Genomic DNA, 18186 nt, shown 5'->3' with positions numbered 1-18186 from the left:
AGGAATCTGCGGTTAGAGTCTCTAACACAAAGAATGTTACAGAAAAAGGGTAAGTAACTTGTTCTTCTGATAGACATATAGATACAGATTCTTCAATTTTTAAATAGTTATCAAAGCAATACCTATTCAGAGGAGGGTCTGTCAATTGGCCCAAACCAAAAAGTTCTGTAAGACAGAGTGGGCAAAAGTTTCCTTTTGGAGAACCTGGCACTCTAGATAGTAGTGCTTTTTGAATGTATGGAAGTACGCCCATGTAGCTGCTTGACAAATGTGCAGGACATGAACTCTGCGTGCCAATGCAGTGACCAGGGCCCTGGCACATTGAGCTTGAAGCCCTTCTTTGGGCTACTTCTTGGCCAATGCATAGCAGTTGTTGATAAACGAGATATTTACCTTCGGCAATGCCTTAGCTGATAGAGACTCCATCTAGATGCACGGAAAGTTTTTCAGAATCTGTTAGCAGGAAATCAAGGTGGTATGCAAGGTTAAGGTTTACAAGCTGGAGTACATGGTACTCAAGGAGGATATGGTGTTTTACAAGGTAGAGGTGCCCTGGTTGATCTGAACTCGGGTATGGATGTGGCAACACTAAAGAGAATGACTCCTTGTCATTTTTGAAACAGGATTGGGAAGAGGGAGTGTAAACTTATGACCAAATAAGTGCTATAGACTGTAATAAAAAAATGTTTGATTTCTTACATCCGCATTTTCCCCAGGTGTCAGACTGGATCAGGAAACTTTTCATGAGCAGTAGCCCTGTGCGCCGGTAGGTGGCGTGATTCGGCTATGTGTGGCATCGTCCGCCCCAGAAGTGACGTGTGTGGTGCCTATATAGCAGACGTCAGTTTCTTTTTGCAACTTTCCACAACAGGTGCACTGAGGCACAAAGAACACTGACCTCTAGTTTGGAATCTAGAACCCTGAAAGGGGAAAGCTCCGTGCCTCGAAATCAGTTTGCAGAGTGGGGTGGATGGGTAGGTCAGTAAGGAATCTGCAATAGAGTGTCTCTACCAGTTAAGGCGTTACCGAAGGTAAGTAACCTGTACATCTGATAGAGACTTATAGCTGCAAATTCCTTACTTTAGAATAGATACCCAAGCAATACCTCTCCAGAGGTGGGTCTGCAAAAATAATTCACACTAGGAAGTCCTGCAGGACCAAACGGGCAAAATGCCCATGCTCACAGACTTGTGTCCAGGCAGTAGTGCGTGGTAAATATGTGCAGAGCCCCCGACGCTGCTGCCTGGCAGAGGCCCAGGACGGAACTCTGCATGCTAACCTAGTGGTCGCATCCTTAGCTCTGGTGGAATGAGCATGAGGGTAGCTTTATGGCTAATTCATAGTAGATTTTAATGCAAAGCAAGATCCATCTGGAGATGGTCCACTTTTGCATGGCTTTTCACTGACATACCCCATGATGGGTTGGTCGTCCTCCTGGAACGCTTTCGTACAGTCAAGGTAGAACGAAGACGCTCTTTTGGGGTTCAGACGGTGAAGTTGCTCCTCTTTTTAGGAGGGAAGTGGTGGAGCATAAAAAGTATGGAGTGTGATTGACTGACCTACATAACAAGCATTTGCAATGCAATAGGTCTCGCATTATGAAAGTTTGAGCTATTGGTCTTGTAAATGAATTTTTTTTTATTTATGCGTTGGTTTTGAAAATAGCGAAATTAATAGCTTTGTCATTTACAATGCCAATACTTTTATCTTTTGCAAATGTGACACCTATAGCATTTGTAATGCAACATGTTTTGTATTTACGTGACTTGGATGTATTGATATTTCAAATAACAATGGCCTTTAATTTTTTTAAATAAATAATGCTTAAATAAAAGTTATTGTAATTTATAATGGCAATAGCTTAAACTTTTGTAAATACCTTTTGTGAAGATTATGTTCAGTGTATTTTATTGTGACGAAAATCCAAGAACAGAAGGGAAATATTAACATCTTTGTGACATTTGTAATAAAGCTTGAAAAATTGAGAGAAAATATTTGAACCAGTTATTGTTGAATGGTTGCACTGATTGATACTGTGGTGGTGCTGAGTGATGCTGTGGCCTTCAGTGATGCTGTGGCCTTCAGTGATGCTGTGGTAGCGCATATTTATGTTGTGGTGCCTCTGAGTGATGCTGTGGTACCCCTGAGTGATGCTGTGGTGGTGTGATAGATAGCTAGAGTGAGAGCGAAAGCTAGCTAGAGTGAGGGCGAAAGATAGCTAGAGTGAGGGCGAAAGATAGCTAGAGTGAGGGCGAAAAATAGCTAGAGTGAGGGTGAAAGATAGATAGATAGGAGGGCTATCGATATAGAGGGAGGGCGATAGATAGATAGATCGTGTGAGTGAGGGCGGTAGAGTGACTGAGGGCGGTAGACTGAGTGAGGGCGGTAGACTGAGTGAGGGCGGTAGACTGAGTGAGGGCGGTAGACTGAGTGAGGGCGGTAGAGTGGTGAGGGTGTGCGGGTGTGCTAGAGTGCGGGTGTGCTAGAGTGCGGGTGTGCTAGAGTGCGGGTGTGCTAGAGTGCGGGTGTGCTAGAGTGCGGGTGTGCTAGAGTGCGGGTGTGCTAGAGTGCGGGTGTGCTAGAGTGCGGGTGTGCTAGAGTGCGGGTGTGCTAGAGTGCGGGTGTGCTAGAGTGCGGGTGTGCTAGAGTGCGGGTGTGCTAGAGTGAGAGCGAAAGCTAGCTAGAGTGAGGGCGAAAGATAGCTAGAGTGAGGGCGAAAGATAGCTAGAGTGAGGGCGAAAAATAGCTAGAGTGAGGGTGAAAGATAGATAGATAGGAGGGCTATCGATATAGAGGGAGGGCGATAGATAGATAGATCGTGTGAGTGAGGGCGGTAGAGTGACTGAGGGCGGTAGACTGAGTGAGGGCGGTAGACTGAGTGAGGGCGGTAGACTGAGTGAGGGCGGTAGACTGAGTGAGGGCGGTAGACTGAGTGAGGGCGGTAGACTGAGTGAGGGCGGTAGAGTGGTGAGGGTGTGCGGGTGTGCTAGAGTGCGGGTGTGCTAGAGTGCGGGTGTGCTAGAGTGCGGGTGTGCTAGAGTGCGGGTGTGCTAGAGTGCGGGTGTGCTAGAGTGCGGGTGTGCTAGAGTGCGGGTGTGCTAGAGTGCGGGTGTGCTAGAGTGCGGGTGTGCTAGAGTGCGGGTGTGCTAGAGTGCGGGTGTGCTAGAGTGCGGGTGTGCTAGAGTGCGGGTGTGCTAGAGTGCGGGTGTGCTAGAGTGCGGGTGTGCTAGAGTGCGGGTGTGCTAGAGTGCGGGTGTGCTAGAGTGCGGGTGTGCTAGAGTGCGGGTGTGCTAGAGTGCGGGTGTGCGAGAGTGCGGGTGTGCGAGAGTGCGGGTGTGCGAGAGTGCGGGTGTGCGAGAGTGCGGGTGTGCGAGAGTGCGGGTGTGCGAGAGTGCGGGTGTGCGAGAGTGCGGGTGTGCGAGAGTGCGGGTGTGCGAGGGTGAGGGGATGTGAGAGTGAGGGGATGTGAGAGTGAGGGGATGTGAGAGTGAGGGGATGTGAGAGTGAGGGGATGTGAGAGTGAGGGGATGTGAGAGTGAGGGGATGTGAGAGTGAGGGGATGTGAGAGTGAGGGGATGTGAGAGTGAGGGGATGTGAGAGTGAGGGGATGTGAGAGTGAGGGGATGTGAGAGTGAGGGGATGTGAGAGTGAGGGGATGTGAGAGTGAGGGGATGTGAGAGTGAGGGGATGTGAGAGTGAGGGGATGTGAGAGTGAGGGGATGTGAGAGTGAGGGGATGTGAGAGTGAGGGGATGTGAGAGTGAGGGGATGTGAGAGTGAGGGTGTGTGTGAGGGTGAAGGGGTGGGTGAGGGTGAAGGGGTGGGTGAGGGTGAAGGGGTGGGTGAGGGTGAAGGGGTGGGTGAGGGTGAAAGGGTGGGCGAGGGTGAAAGGGTGGGCGAGGGTGAAAGGGTGGGCGAGGGTGAAAGGGTGGGTGAGGGTGAAAGGGTGGGTGAGGGTGAAAGGGTGGGTGAGGGTGAAAGGGTGGGTGAAGGTGAAAGGGTGGGTGAAGGTGAAAGGGTGGGTGAAGGTGAAAGGGTGGGTGAGCGTGGGTGAGGGTGAGTGAGGGTGAGTGAGGGTGCTGAAGGGACGTGAAATAGCGCGTCCCATCTGTAATGTATTGGACGGTGAAATAACGTGTTCTGCGAGTGCTGAAGGGGAAGAGATTGGTGAAATAACGGATTGAGTAATTTCTGAAGGGGTCGAGTACGGTGAAATAATGCGTCCGATGTACACAGAGGAGACGAGTACGGTGAAAAACTGAGCAATTGCTGGGACTTTTCTGTTAATTTACTTGATGAGAATCCAGGCAAGTATAATGCGGTCTTCTGCGTGCAAGTCTGTGCAATCATGGCGTATTCGGCAGTGGTGGGTAAAGTCAGCGGCTTTGGCTATTATGCCACATCCTCTACTTCAATTCCCATAACAGCAAATTGTAAACATATTTTAAAAATAAATAAATTAATTTATTAAATGCACCAAAGCAAGCAAAAAAGAAACATAAATCAACTCCATTTTGTCGAAAGAGGTTTTAGATTTTCACAAAGGGTAAAATTGCCTCAAAGCTAATTGTAATGTATTCACACTTTTTTATCAGAAAAAGAAGGGAGCCAAGCAGTCTGGGCGAATATGATAAGTTTGAATAGTTTCTCGAAGTGTTGGGAAAGTAGACAGCGAAGGGATAATAAAGTGCAAATTAGGCTCGTAGCAAAGATTGTTATCTTTACTGCAGTGGCATATGTGGAACACACAATTGCCATAAACACCAGGATCTCAAACTTCTCACAAAGACTATAACTTGCATCGTGAACTGGCAAGCTGTGTAAAGAGCACAGTGAACGTAATGAAGCCAAGGGGTAAAAAATGTCGTTTGTCTATTCAAGTCCACAGAAGTAGGAATGAAGAAGGCCAGTAAACAAAAAGTGCATGAAGCCACTAACCAGCAGAGGACACCTGCACGTGTGCTGGCAGCCACTTTGTTCGTCTTCCAGAGGGGCAGTGCTGCCAGCATCTACGGCACCCCGCTGCCAGCACAGAATCAGAAAAACTGTGAAAAGTGGAGGTGGAAGTGCCGCAGCACACATCGCGTGAGAGAAGGACCGGCTCACTGTAAGGGACAAGGGCCCCTACGCTCCGCAAGTGCCCACGCAGGCGAAGAGCCAACATCAAGAGCACAACGGCCACAGTGCCTACAGGCGAGCAGAGCATGGACCAGCATGGTGGCAAGCCGTAGCGGAGTCACCTTCTGCACCTATGCATCTAGCGCCGGAAAAGCAGAGTACAGCCCACAGCGCTAGGAAGGCCTATGCGGTACGCTTGTAAAGCAGCAGCCCCGGGAATTTCAAGGTCGACAAGCCGCCCTGCTGCTGTCTGCGAGCTATTCACCCCATATCACACCTGCTGCCAGCACGATTAGGGGAAGTCGGGGCATAAGACAACCGGACAAAGATTTTGACATCAAGCGATAAGGCCCCGCGTCTGTCCCTCTGCACATGCCCCCGCAGCAACCTACCCGTGACACCCCAAGCGCTGCAGAAAAATTGCTAACTACGAAACCCCCTTGTACACCTTCTCTTGGTGCCCTGCGAGGAGCGTCCTGCCAGCAGTGTCCTGAAGCAGCTAAATAAGGGAAACCCCTCTCCCTTCAGCGGGGGAAAGCGAGCCCGCAACGCCTCCTGGAGCAGCCCGCAGGACAAAGGCAATGCCTCCGACCACCTGTTTGCACCGCGAGCATTATTAGGCACAGCCCGCCGTACTGAAAAAGCGTCTGTGGCCTGTGTGTGCTCATGGAACGCTTACCGGAGTGAATTGTCCCGAATGAGGTCTAGAAGGGAGCCTCCCGGCACTGCGCACCTCAGTTTTCCCAAAAAAACTTCCAGGAACAGAGTGTGGCCTGCTGTTTTCGGCGGAGAGAATCGCGATATTCTCCGAGAGTATCGGCAGCGCCCTAGCTGTGGTCTCACGACACTGCATCCTCGCCAGCAACTGAAGGAAAGTGCTGGGTACTTTCAGTCAAAATTGCCGTGGTGGATATGCCTGCAGCATAAGCAATTACAGCACTCTCTTCACAGAGGATGCACCCGGGTGGTAAGAGAGGTCACTGCAAGCAGCTTGCGTCTCTCACCCCTCCCTGAAGACACCTGCCAAAACTCGCACTGGCTGCGGTGATACACACAAAGGTAAACTGCCAGCTGTCTATCTGCCCGTTCGCGTCGTGCAGATGGTCAAAAAGAAACTGAAACGTACGGAGCATGGCAGAGTCGGATTCCGACGCGCGCGACCCAATCCCAAGGCGCGCGTAGGAATCAGACTCTGCCATAGACAATGCTGCGCGCGTAGCCAGCTCTCGTCTCCCCTCGTTGTCGGCTGAGCCGACAGCTATAGTTCTCTCAGCGAGAGCGCACTTTTGCGCGCTTTTGGCAGCGAGCCCTAAAAAAAGGAGTAACAACTGCCAGCAGATTGTGATAGAAAGCATGTACAGGCTTTTTGTTATTTCACTTGAAAGACGACAAATGTTGAACACTCCAGACAATCTGCTGGCCAAATATCTGCACTTAAATTTTGAGCTATCATATGTTAGTTACTCGTGGAATACCAGAGGTCATTGAGAGGGTTCATTGTTACTCCGCTTTAGAACTGACATGATTAAATATTTGCTTTCCTTTACACTCGGATACCAGCACAGTCTTGATCTTAGAGTCTGCCCCTGCAACAATGTATCTAGACAGTCAACAATACATTTCCTTTTTTTGTGATTTTTATAGATTTTATACTAAAAATGTTGTCCCCCTTTTATAGGTCAGGAAACACCGGTACTGTATTCAGGCCTATCACTATCTTCAACAACTCACTGATGAAAAGACATGCACCACTGTAAGACTTTCTCCGGGCAGCCATACGGTCACAGAGCACTATTGCCACGTTCTAATCTAGGACCCTGATCGATACTGTGACCTTATGCCCCTATTCGGCTATAAATCCATTTATTCCCTATATTGGCATAACCGATCAAATGCAATATTCAGAAACTCGTCTCTGGCCTCACACGAACAGAGCCACATTTCAGAATCGCTTCCTCTGCCACTTCCTTTGCAGCCAATTAGTGCAATGACATAGCAGAAGTTACTATCTAAGATTCCTAGATTAACACTCCGAGTTCTTCAACAAGATAAAAACTCAGCAACCTGGGAAAGCCCCGCTTGCTATCTTTTGATTAGTAATAGAACTCTAATGAGCACTGATAGACGATCACTTCCTAGTGACATCTTTATTGACGTCTTATGTCCAAAAACTTACGTCAAACAAGGCACCTTTCAGGTATAAATATTACCAACGTTGCCTTAAGCAAACGCTGAAGTTGCTGCTGTTATGCTGATGATACCATCGCTGCTATCACTACTGCTATCGCTGCTAACGAGCGAACAATGGTGTGGTGAACTTAGGAGCTGAACAGCCGTCCCCCTGCAAGAGCCCAGCAGATGCAAGCTGCCCGCGGACGCTGCCCCTCCTCCTCCTCGACGCGCTGAAAGAGACGCTGTCTTTTCTCCTGCAGAGAAATCCAGCTCCAGCGTTTCCAGCCTACTCTTGCGAGTGACTGGGATATCGAGTTCCCTTAAGGAGATACCAGACCTCCAGCATTCTATCCCAGAGGTATGGTGTTGACTAAACCCTTAGAGAGAATTCTTGAAGCAAACCTTGGCAAAAACAACTTGACTTAAAGCTACTTACTTACTCCCCTCCCAAGTATTAGGCTTAGGTCAGGTACACTGGGGTAGGCGTAGTTAGAGGCACCAGTTGAGTATTTTAGCCTAATGTATATATGAATGTATATATGTTCTATTCATTTTAAACCATTGTATGGCTAAGAAACCATATCAATGCTTTTACAGTATTATTTCGCAATACTCATCTTACTGTACGTACTTTTTATAATAACAAGTCTTGCAATTGTGGCAATTCATCTCTCTTGTACGAGAAGAAAGACTGTTCAATAAATGTTACCCTTTATTGAAAACGCCCGTCTCTCTATTCTCTACATATTGTGAAAGTAATCTGCACAACAACTGACTGAGTAAAGTAACTGTCTATTGTTCACACGACTCTAGAGATTGACTCTTATCTGAGGAGCAAAGTTGTCATGTTGCACGGTTGTTGGAAAACTGAATCCCTTCTTGTCTGTACCAGGGAAGCTGATCACTTCCTATTCAGTCAAGAAAGTTTCCAGTGACCTCTGAGCTAGTTGGTAACAAACCCAATTAAGTTTAGCATAGTCAGTAGAGGCCTGGAAGATCCGCACTTCTACGTCGATACTACTGTTTATGTTATTCCAATGCGCAGGGCCTATTGGGAAACTACACTACACTATGTAGCCTGATTAAATGTTTTATCTACCCTTTAACTGCATTTTAAAAATATTTTTTTGCACTGAGTTTTAGTATGTGTCTTCTTCATATTTATGTACATACAATTTTATTTGACAGTATGATAAGCTTGCTCTCGGGGATTTTCTGTATGCGTTTACGGTTTATTCTATATGCCAAATAGACTTCTATTGAATTGAATTACTTCAATTACAGGTTAGTGTGATGGAGCTGCTTTTCAGAAGAAATATTGACTGCAACAGTGTTATGCCTTCCCTTGCTTTAGACAGTGTGTTTTCAGATCTAATTATTGAGGTTTGTTTTGAGTCTTCACATTTAATATGAAATCGTGAATAGTGTGCATGCTTTATGTGGGTAACACTTTAAGACCAGTCCAAAGCTGCAGATTGACTGACTGTTTAGGCTGGGGTTCATTTGAGTCTGTGAGTGTGGTAATTATTGAGCAGCTATTAATTAAGAAGAAGACTGGAAGAATCTGCACCCAAGTTCTAGGAGTATTCTATAGAGGTAGGCTCAGAGCGGAATATTCATTCTAGAAACCTACCCAAGACCGCACTCCTGTTCAGATCCTAGATGAGGTCAAAGGATCCCAAACCTTCAACTTAATTTGACTGAGCTACCTTGTTGCCACATTACGCTATGTGGTGAAAAGTGGGTCCTACTGTGGCAGATTAACTGGTGAGCTACAAGGATTCAGAGTTGAACCCTTTTGAAAGATTCACCCTAGACGGCCAGTATCGAGCAGCAAGAAGGTAAGGCTGAAGGAACAGGATGCAGTGGTGAGGTAGAATGTGTGTGCTGTGAATGTAGCATTTGTGTAAAACTAAAATGAAAGTTTAGTTACCAGATATTTAGGACCTTCGGTTTGATCCTCAAGGAGGATGGATCCAGGTGGGTTTACTGATATTAATAGAGCGACTTATGCTTAAAATAGGTTGCAGAGAAAGAAATTATAGAAGTAGTTTCCCTTAAGGAATTCTAAAGTGTCCTCAATCAGTCAGAGTCCACTTGGCAACCTTCATCCTCCTGTTGGCTAAAGAAGCAGGAGACTATAGGTGTCAATTGTTACAGCAACTAAAATACACATGTGAATCAAGCAGATGATAATTAGAAGTCCATTAATGCTTCTGGGTGCACAGAATAAATATTTGTACTCACTACATAAATAATTAGCAAGACTTACATCAGCAGCAAAGGTATGAAAATACACTCTAGGGCAATTGTAAGTGAAATTAACATACAGCTCCTGTTCAAACAATTGTCTTCCTTCCTGAAAAACAAAAAAATTACAAGCATAAAAATGTTAGCTCTATGCAAGTCAAATACATTTCTGATGCATGATACAAGAAATACTGACAACTTCACAAGGAATTGTTTCTTTTTCTTTTCATCAAAGAAACTTAGTTAGTCAAGAAACACAAGAAAGGAGTAAGGAAAATGTAAAAGTAAACTGACTAAACGTTTACTGTTGAATACAATACGACTGTGAGGAAGAATGACAAAGAAAAACCAGTTAAGATGATCAATGTCTAAATTTCCAGCCAATTAACATGGGTTTTGCTCTCAAACATTTATTGCAAGCGAACTCCAAAACTGTAGTTTGAGTCAATGAAGTTATTTACCTACAAATGGGGAGCGCAGAGCACTGGCATTGCAGGTTACCACTGTTATGACCAGTCACTTACCTCCAATTTGGGCATGGGACTCAGAAGTATAATTCGCTTGTGTGCTCTATCCACTATCAAGTCCCCTTTTATCCCCTAGTGGTCAATATGTCTCAAGGAGGGTGCATGCTTTTTAGTCCTCCTTAAGTCATGCTCTGTGCCAGAATATTGTGCTATGAACCATTTATTTCTCATTTCGCCTGCTCACTGCTGGAGGAGGGCCAATAGGACATCACCCTAAGAAGGCAGCCCACAGCCATTAACAATCAGAGCAGCCCATTCTAATTTAACACTACTAGAACTACTTGTTTGTTTTAGGTCAACAGGTTTTATCTCACATGTTCATAAGTGAGTAAAAGAAAATCACACATGGATCCGTAAAATATCAAACATTTAACAGGTTATTATGAAATATCTAAATATTTCACACAGCCCTTTGACACATGGGTTTCATCATGATAATGATAGTTTCTCAAAAACTTTGTACAGTCACCCATGCCTAAAGCCGTCCCAGATTCCATTAAAAACGAATTTCATCCAATGAGAAGCCTACAATTGGTCCTATTACCTACCTTTTAGCACCCTCATTATTACAGGTGCAATCAGTCTGCAAATTGTTTAATTAGTATTAGAACATTGTAATGTTGAGAGCTTTACTGAAGACAATGGAACAGTAGTGGTCTATAAGAACTGGTATAGGCCCACTGCTCTCAAAATTTCAATGTACTAATAATACACAGCCTCTGTCTTTTTCTTTCCCGTTTTTTGAAAATATATTAATTAGGCAGAGGAAAGCGAAAGGCAAAGGCCGTGCAGGAGAACACAAGCAGCCTTCACCCTTCCCTCCTGTTGTCACTCAGTGTTACTAGGGCTTCAGAAGGAGGGAAGGGTGAATGCTTCTCACCTCCTGCGTCTACCTGGCTTGGCTGAACTACCAAAAGCATTCAGCCAAGCCGGGGAGAACAAGGGCTGACTTCAGCCCCCTTCCACAGCTCTTGTTGTGAATGTTCAACAGCTAACAACTGTGGCCATGCGCGCAGATATTAAATGTAGAACATTAATAGCAAAAGCTGCGAACACAGGCTTCGGACCGAGGGGATTTCATTACAAGTCCGGAGGCTACCATTTTGCATTATTCCTTTAATGCAACTTGAAGCAGCCATTTTAAAGTTAATACATCACAAAGCAAAGCTCTAGAATACTCAAAAGTAACATAGGTAACAAGGCTAGAAAGATCTGCCTCTTTTAAATGCGGCTTCAAGCAGATAAGTTCTACTTTTATTACCCTCTATACACTTCTTGTTTGTAACTAACATTTTGAATATCTATATTGCTGTTAACCTTATATTTTCTATGGTATGCTGTGATCCTTACATAAAACTACCATTATATGCTGTCCGTTAATTTTTTTCTATTTTTTAAGAATTTATACACTTTTGAAAATGTACCTCGGCGCTTTTGGCGCATCGACTGGCACCTATGTGGGCTTTTTAAAGAAACAACCACTCCTTCTTGCCTGATTTTTTTCTTTTATTCGGCCTTCTGATTTCCTTTTGACCGCAAGAGTTATCTGTCCGCATGGCACCGGCGTGGCCCTACCGCGCACTTCAATTTACAGAGTGTGGGTCACGCCGAGTTAGCAATACCCTTGGGGAACCCTCAGTTTTTTTCTCAGTCTTCTTCCAGCCCATACATCGTTTCCACATGCCCCGGCCCTTACTGCCAAGGGGACTCTCCCGTTTTAGAGGAGAGACCCTTGGCAGGCACTGCATGAGGCACAACGCTTCCCCCCCAACATCTCTAGGAGGTCCCGTGAGGCCTCTAATTTCAACTCTTTCTCTGCGTTGCCTACGTTCCCTAGCAACACATATTCAACCAGCTGATAACCTGGGCTGTCTTTTCAATTATTATTATTATTATTATTTCATTTGTATAGCGCATAAATCAATCGAAGGTCTCAGAACGCTTGCAGAAGAATGTCCTATCAAAAACCCAAACAAAGCAGAAGCGGATCTAAAAGAGCCATGTTTTTAACGGTCTTCGGAATCTCAGGTAGTCTGGTTCCATCCTAATCTGGATGGGCAGGGAGTTCCATGCTTCCGGAGCTGTTTTACTGAAGGCTCTGTCACCGTTTCTAGCAGTGCGTACTCTGGGGACACTTAGGAGGAACTTGGTGGATGATCTAAGTTTTCTCACCGGGTGGTAGACCTTAAGTTTTTGTTCTAGGTAAGCTGGGCCATGCCCAGTGATGGATTTGTGGACCAGGCAGCATAGTTTGAATTGTATACGCTTTAATATTGGGAGCCAGTGCAAGGCTTTTAAGCAGGGTAATGAGGGGGTACGGGGAGGAAGATCAAGCACCAATCTGGCAGCAGTGTTTTGCAGGACCTGTAAACGGGCCAGCAAGGTGGTATTTGTTGACGCCAGGAGTGCGTTCCCGTAATCAATTCTACAAACAATAAGTCCTTGTACTAGAGGCATACGAGCTGAGAGGGGGAGCCATTTAAAACATTTTCTCAGACTACGCATGAGACCGGAGCTGGTGCCAACAACTTTATTAATATGTTCAGACATGGTCAGTTTATTGTCGATTGTTACCCCTAAATTTCTCACTGAGGATTTGGGCGTGGGGCAAGGGCCAAGGGAGGCTGGCCACCAATCCTCGGACAAATTTTATCTGCCTTTCCAAAGAGCAGAATCTCCGTCTTTCCTGCATTCATCATTAAGAAGTTTCTGGTAATCCAATCCTGGATGTCTACCATGCAGTTTTTGAAGCTCAGTTTGGTTACTGTAGTATTCTCTTTCATTCAATAATACCACTAGAAGAATGATTAAGTGGTAGCTTTAATCAAAGAAGAAAAGCATAACCTAGTACTTCAGTGTCAGGAGGTAGAGTGCCTAGGTAAATTCCAGCATTCTAACAGTGCACTGTAGAACACAGAACACCAGCATTTAAAAGGATACACAGGAAATGCAATAATGCAAGACGAAAAATTTAAAGGGAAACACAGTATACTACACATCCTCCCTTTTTCTAAAATATCAAAATACCTACTATCCTCCTTTTTCTAAAATAACAAGAACAATAAAAAAATATATAAATACATATAAATAACAAATTCCTAAATTATGTACCATAAAAACACAACAGCTACGTCCGGGTTCTGATTGATAGTAATCAGTATTTGCGTATCATCTGCGTAGGACACGGTTCCGAAGCAGTGTGCTCGGATGACCTTAGCAAGAGGGGATACATACAGGTTAAAGAGCGTAGGGCTCAGTATGGACCCCTGTGGGACGCCCTTATCGTTCTCATAGTAGTTAGAGGAGTGCGCACCGACTTGAACCTTGGACCGTCTGTTGGTCAAATAGCTTTTTAGCCAGCATAGTGCGGAGCCTTTGACACCAACCTCAGCAAGACGCTCTAAGAGAGTGTGATGCGAGATGGGGTTGAAGGCCGCAGACAGGTCGAGCAAGATTAGTATGGCTGACTGGTTGGAGTCTAGTGTCAATCTTATGTTATCCACAACTTCAAGGAGGGCAGTCTCGGTGCTGTGGAATGCCCTAAAGCCTGATTGTGACGGGTCCAGGAGCCTGTTTGTCTCTAGATGTAATTTGAGGTGTTTATTTATTAAGGATTCCATAATCTTACCAAACAGGGGAAGGAGTGAGATGGGCCGATAATTAGTGAGTGATTTAGGATCTGCAGAAGGTTTTTTTTTTTAAGATTGGTCTAATTACTGCTTCCTTCCAATGTAATGGAACAGAAGAGTAAAGTAAGGACTGATTTACATTTTCTTTAGGGCCGGGATCAATGCATGAGCAAGTTTAGATAAGATTTGTGGGGAGGCAGGGTCTCCAGGGGCTCTCGACTTCATGTTTAGCAAGGTTGCCTCAACCTGTACTTCAGTGAAAGATGGAAATTCCCTAAGTGTGAGAATGGAGTTGTTAGGGTCCTTGCAGTTGCGGGTGGGCAAGCCTGCCTGACAGGTAGGGGGTGACTGAGAAAAACGTTTATGAATTTCATTTATTTTGTCGTGAAAATATGCTGCCACAGACTCTACCCCTTCTTTGGATTCATAGAGTGGCTGCTGGCTGGCAGGGGGGTTGGTAAAGTCTTTCACTATATTATATAGCTCTCTCTGAGTTGGATGCCAGGGATATCCTGTTACCAAGATATGCCTTCTTCGCCTCAGCAATTCCTTTCATATATTGTCTGTGGGCGGTTTTATATTGCGCCCTGTCGTTTGAATTTTTTGTTTGGCGCCATTTCCTTTCAGCTACTCTGGTTGTATGTTTAATATCTTCCAAATCTGGCGTAAACCAAGGTGAGTTTTTAGTAGGAGGTTTTGATGCTCGGGCTGGGGCACTGAGATCTAATGCCAAGACTATTGCAGAATCCAGCTCTCTGGAAGCTGTGTTGGGGTCAGTCTTGTCGGTAATGACTGGAGGTAGACAATGTGCAGAGAAGGATTTTGGGGTGATTTGTTCCACGGTCTACTCAGTTTTACTTGGGTGGTTTTCCGGGATTGGAACTGAGGGCACACAATGTTAAATTTAATTACATAATGGTCAGTCCACAGGACTGGATCAATTTGTATAATTTTAACTTTAGGGGAATTTGCATATAAAGTCCAGTGCATGTCCCCCTATATGCGTAGGGCCTGTCGGGAGTATGCTTAGCTGTAAGGCATCAAGATTGGTGGTAAGATCAACAGTTTGGTCCAAATGATAATTTATGTCTCCCAACAAGAGAAAATTCTCTGTAGCCAAGGCATAGGGTGCAATAGCTTCAACGAGCTTCTCCACAAAGTGAGTTTTGGCGTTTGGGGGTCTATAAATAAGGGCCACTTTCCATGACCTATTGTAAAGGTAACAATACACATTTCACCCCAGCATTCTAAATAGGACTCATTGATATGAAGCTTAATATTTGACTTCTAGATTATTGCCGTTCCTCCACCCTGCTTGCCCAGGCAGTCAAGCCTGTATATTTTATAGGGGGGAGGTAGGGCAGCTGAGATATCTGGTGAGGAGGACTCCTGTAACCAGGTTTCTGTAATGAAAAGAACGTCAGGACTATCTGAGTCCAGGAGAGCCCATATTTCCAAGGCATGTTTAGGCATCGATCTAGCATTACAGTACATGCAAGATATGTGAGGCCGTGAAGAGGGGCGTTTCATTTCGGTCTTGGTTCTCCTATCTCTAGCATTGTTACTAGCAGTGTGGGCAGCGGTGGACGTTAGCCTGTCTGTATTTAAGGAGTGGAGCTCCTGATTTGTGTAACGGATAATGCCCATTGTGGGTAGCCAGTCCAGGGCATAAAGGGCTAGGAAGGGCTAGGAAGGAGAGTGACACACAATGGGGTGAAAAAAGTGCAGGGTAACTGGCGTCTGGAGTCCGCCGGGAGCGGACGGGCGCAGACGGGCTTGCCTTTGGCGCGCCGCTGTGCGCGTCCGCTCGGCGCACTTGCAGATGAAGGGAAAGTGGGCGGGACCGCTACAGTGGTCGGATGACCCTAGAGCGCTGACCCTACTGACTCCAGGAAGTGAGTCGCTCTTAGGGGTGGTGTTATCCCTCCACTCTACCGGCACAAGCCGGGACGGAACAGGGACACCAGGAGCAAGGTACCAACAATACAATTTAAATGTGGAAAAATAGCAACTTTAAAAGCAGTTAAAAACACGAGCAGAGCTGCTAGTGCCTGTAGCGTTTCTGGGGAGATTCCTACTCCTCTTCTTGTCGGTGATCAGCTGAGTTACCTTAGTTGTTTTGGTTTCCTTATTTAACCCCTTTTTTTATAATTAATTTTGAGGGTTAAATATAACCCCTATTAGAACTACAATAATTATTGCCTTTATTCCAGGGCAGTCTACACATTCTTATCAATCGTTTAAAGTGCTTGGGCATATATTTAGCTTAAGAATTTCCTTAATACCTCATTTTAAGGTTTTTGACCCTTTGTGGTTTACTCTTCAAGTATATCTGACGTTGAATAAGACAATTCACAAACCCAGGCCCCAAGCCCCTGCTCCCAACCCTAATGAGGAGCTTATTAAGAAAATAATTCAAAAAGAAATGCACTCCTCCATGAGGGAGGCTATAGGCAAAATTGTTGCCGGTAAAAGACCCCTACCCGAACCTACCAACCCCACTGCTCTCCATGGAAGGCACATTCAGGAGTTTAATAAATGAGGGGGTAAACAATTAAGAACATGCAACAATTTGGAAAGAGAGAGCACACTGGGAGGTCCAAGCACCTTGAACCTATTGGGAGGCTTACGCATCTCACAACCTAAAGGAGGCCTAAGCGCCTCAAATACTAAGGGAGCCCTACGCGCCCCAAAAAGATCAAGTGCCCATAACGGCACAATCTATTTGGATGCCCTAAGCGGCTCACTTTACCCAAGTGCTCTACCCGATCCCCTCTTTACCGACGACGATCAAGGAACAACTGAATCTTTGGATGAATATATCTTTGACCTGGACCAAGTCGAAAATGATTCAGACGTGGTCTCTCAGAGGAAGAACTCCCCTCCTCTTCAAAAGAAATAATCTTTGATCCCTTAGGCGGGGAAATGTTCTCCCCCTACGATATTCAACACCCTAGGAGTTCCCAATGGTGGCCTCTGAACCATGTGGCCAAGTCTATCAAGAAGTGGATAAGGAACCCCCTTGATATAGACACAAGGAATATACTAAAAGTTGAATGCCCAAGGCCCATGGTCCAAGATCAAATTTGTCTCACCCCAAATCTGGATCCAGAACTTATCAAGTTCCTAAACTGGGAAGGGGATGGAGCACTCCCTCAAAACATGCTAAGATCACATGCTATGTCCATTATGCAAAATGGTTGATTTAATCGAAGAGAGCTACACTAACGACTCTTCACCAAACCTCAAACATCGATTTATTGAGAGGATGGAGCCAGGGGACACTATTCTTACTTGGCAACGCTAATGCTACAATTAATACAGAGAGAAGGAAAGTAGTTTTATCCAAAATTGATCCTAAGCTCTGTGACATGCCAGAGAAGGAACCCTCTGACAACCCAATGGTCTTCTTTTTGGGGAGAACATAGGTAAATACGTGGCAACATTCACAGCACTGGATAAGGCGCAAGGCGCAAGCGAACATGCGCAGAGTCTTTAACCTGAGTGTTTTTGCTAAGGTCGGCAGAAGGTGTCACTGTGCCGGCCGCCCCTAACAAAATACCCTTCTTCAGGCAAGAAGGTTTTGGTCACCCTTACTAGACCAACCCCTCCTTCTATCCTCAACGAGGTCGACCCTTCTGCTTAAGAGGCTTCAGAGCCAGTCGCCAGAATTCCTCCAACACTTCAAGTAAGTACCTTTTCACTTCATTCTTCCTTTCCAACAGGGAAAGTGGGGGGTCGCCTAAAACCCTTCTTACACATCTGGAAACAAATTACACAGGATCCGTGGGTACTAGAAACTGTTCAGGGTTTCAAAATAGATTTTATAAAAAAACGCACACAAGTTATAACACCCAAAGTGCTAAATCTCACCGTAGAGCAACAGTCTATTGTGGCAGAGGAAGTAAACTCTCTGTTAACGAAGGGAGCAATTGTAGAGGTCCCCTGGGAACGCCTACATTTCCTGAGCAATATTTTCCTGGTGGAGAAGAAGGACAAAGGGTGTAGACCGGTAATATATCTACGTGATCTGAACAAATCTCTCACCTACAGACATTTCAAGATGGAAGGTATACATCTCCTCAGGGACATGCTTTTAGATAAAGACTGGTTAGTGAAACTAGACCCAAAGGACGCATATTTTACAATTTCAATGGCTCAAGAATCCCAGTTGTTCCTACAATTTGCCTGGAACAATCACCTATATCAGTTCCAAGCTATCATCTGCCTCCTGGTGCTTCACCAAAGTTATGAAGGCCATTACCACAGTTTTGAGGTAAAGAGGTATCCACCTTATAATCTATTTAGAAGACATTCTCATCATGTCTCCAGACCACTCAAATTCTGAAAGACTTGAATACTACCGTAGAATTAATAGAAAGTACTGTTTTTTTTATAATCAGGGAAAAATCGATAATGATTACCTCAAGGTCTCTAGATTTCCTGGGCTTCTCAGTGGACACTGAAGTCCATGCTGTTACTGCCCACAAA

The 18186-nt window shown here is 45.3% G+C and overlaps 1 protein-coding gene across 2 annotated transcripts in view; it reads right to left on the bottom strand.

Moving 5' to 3' along the window:
- WASL (WASP like actin nucleation promoting factor) overlaps positions 1–18186 on the bottom strand; it is a 274169-nt gene that overhangs the window by 131476 nt on the left and 124507 nt on the right. For both annotated transcript variants that reach the window (XM_086966799.1, XM_086966791.1), the window contains exon 3: positions 9562–9648. In XM_086966799.1, coding sequence (XP_086822925.1) covers positions 9562–9648 — 87 coding nt within the window. The remainder of the gene's footprint in view (positions 1–9561; positions 9649–18186) is intronic.

This window comes from Lissotriton vulgaris, chromosome 1_1 (assembly GCF_964263255.1).
Source record: "Lissotriton vulgaris chromosome 1_1, aLisVul1.2, whole genome shotgun sequence".
NCBI classification, from domain to species: Eukaryota; Metazoa; Chordata; class Amphibia; order Caudata; family Salamandridae; genus Lissotriton; species Lissotriton vulgaris.
This window is presented reverse-complemented; position numbering and strand designations above follow the sequence as displayed.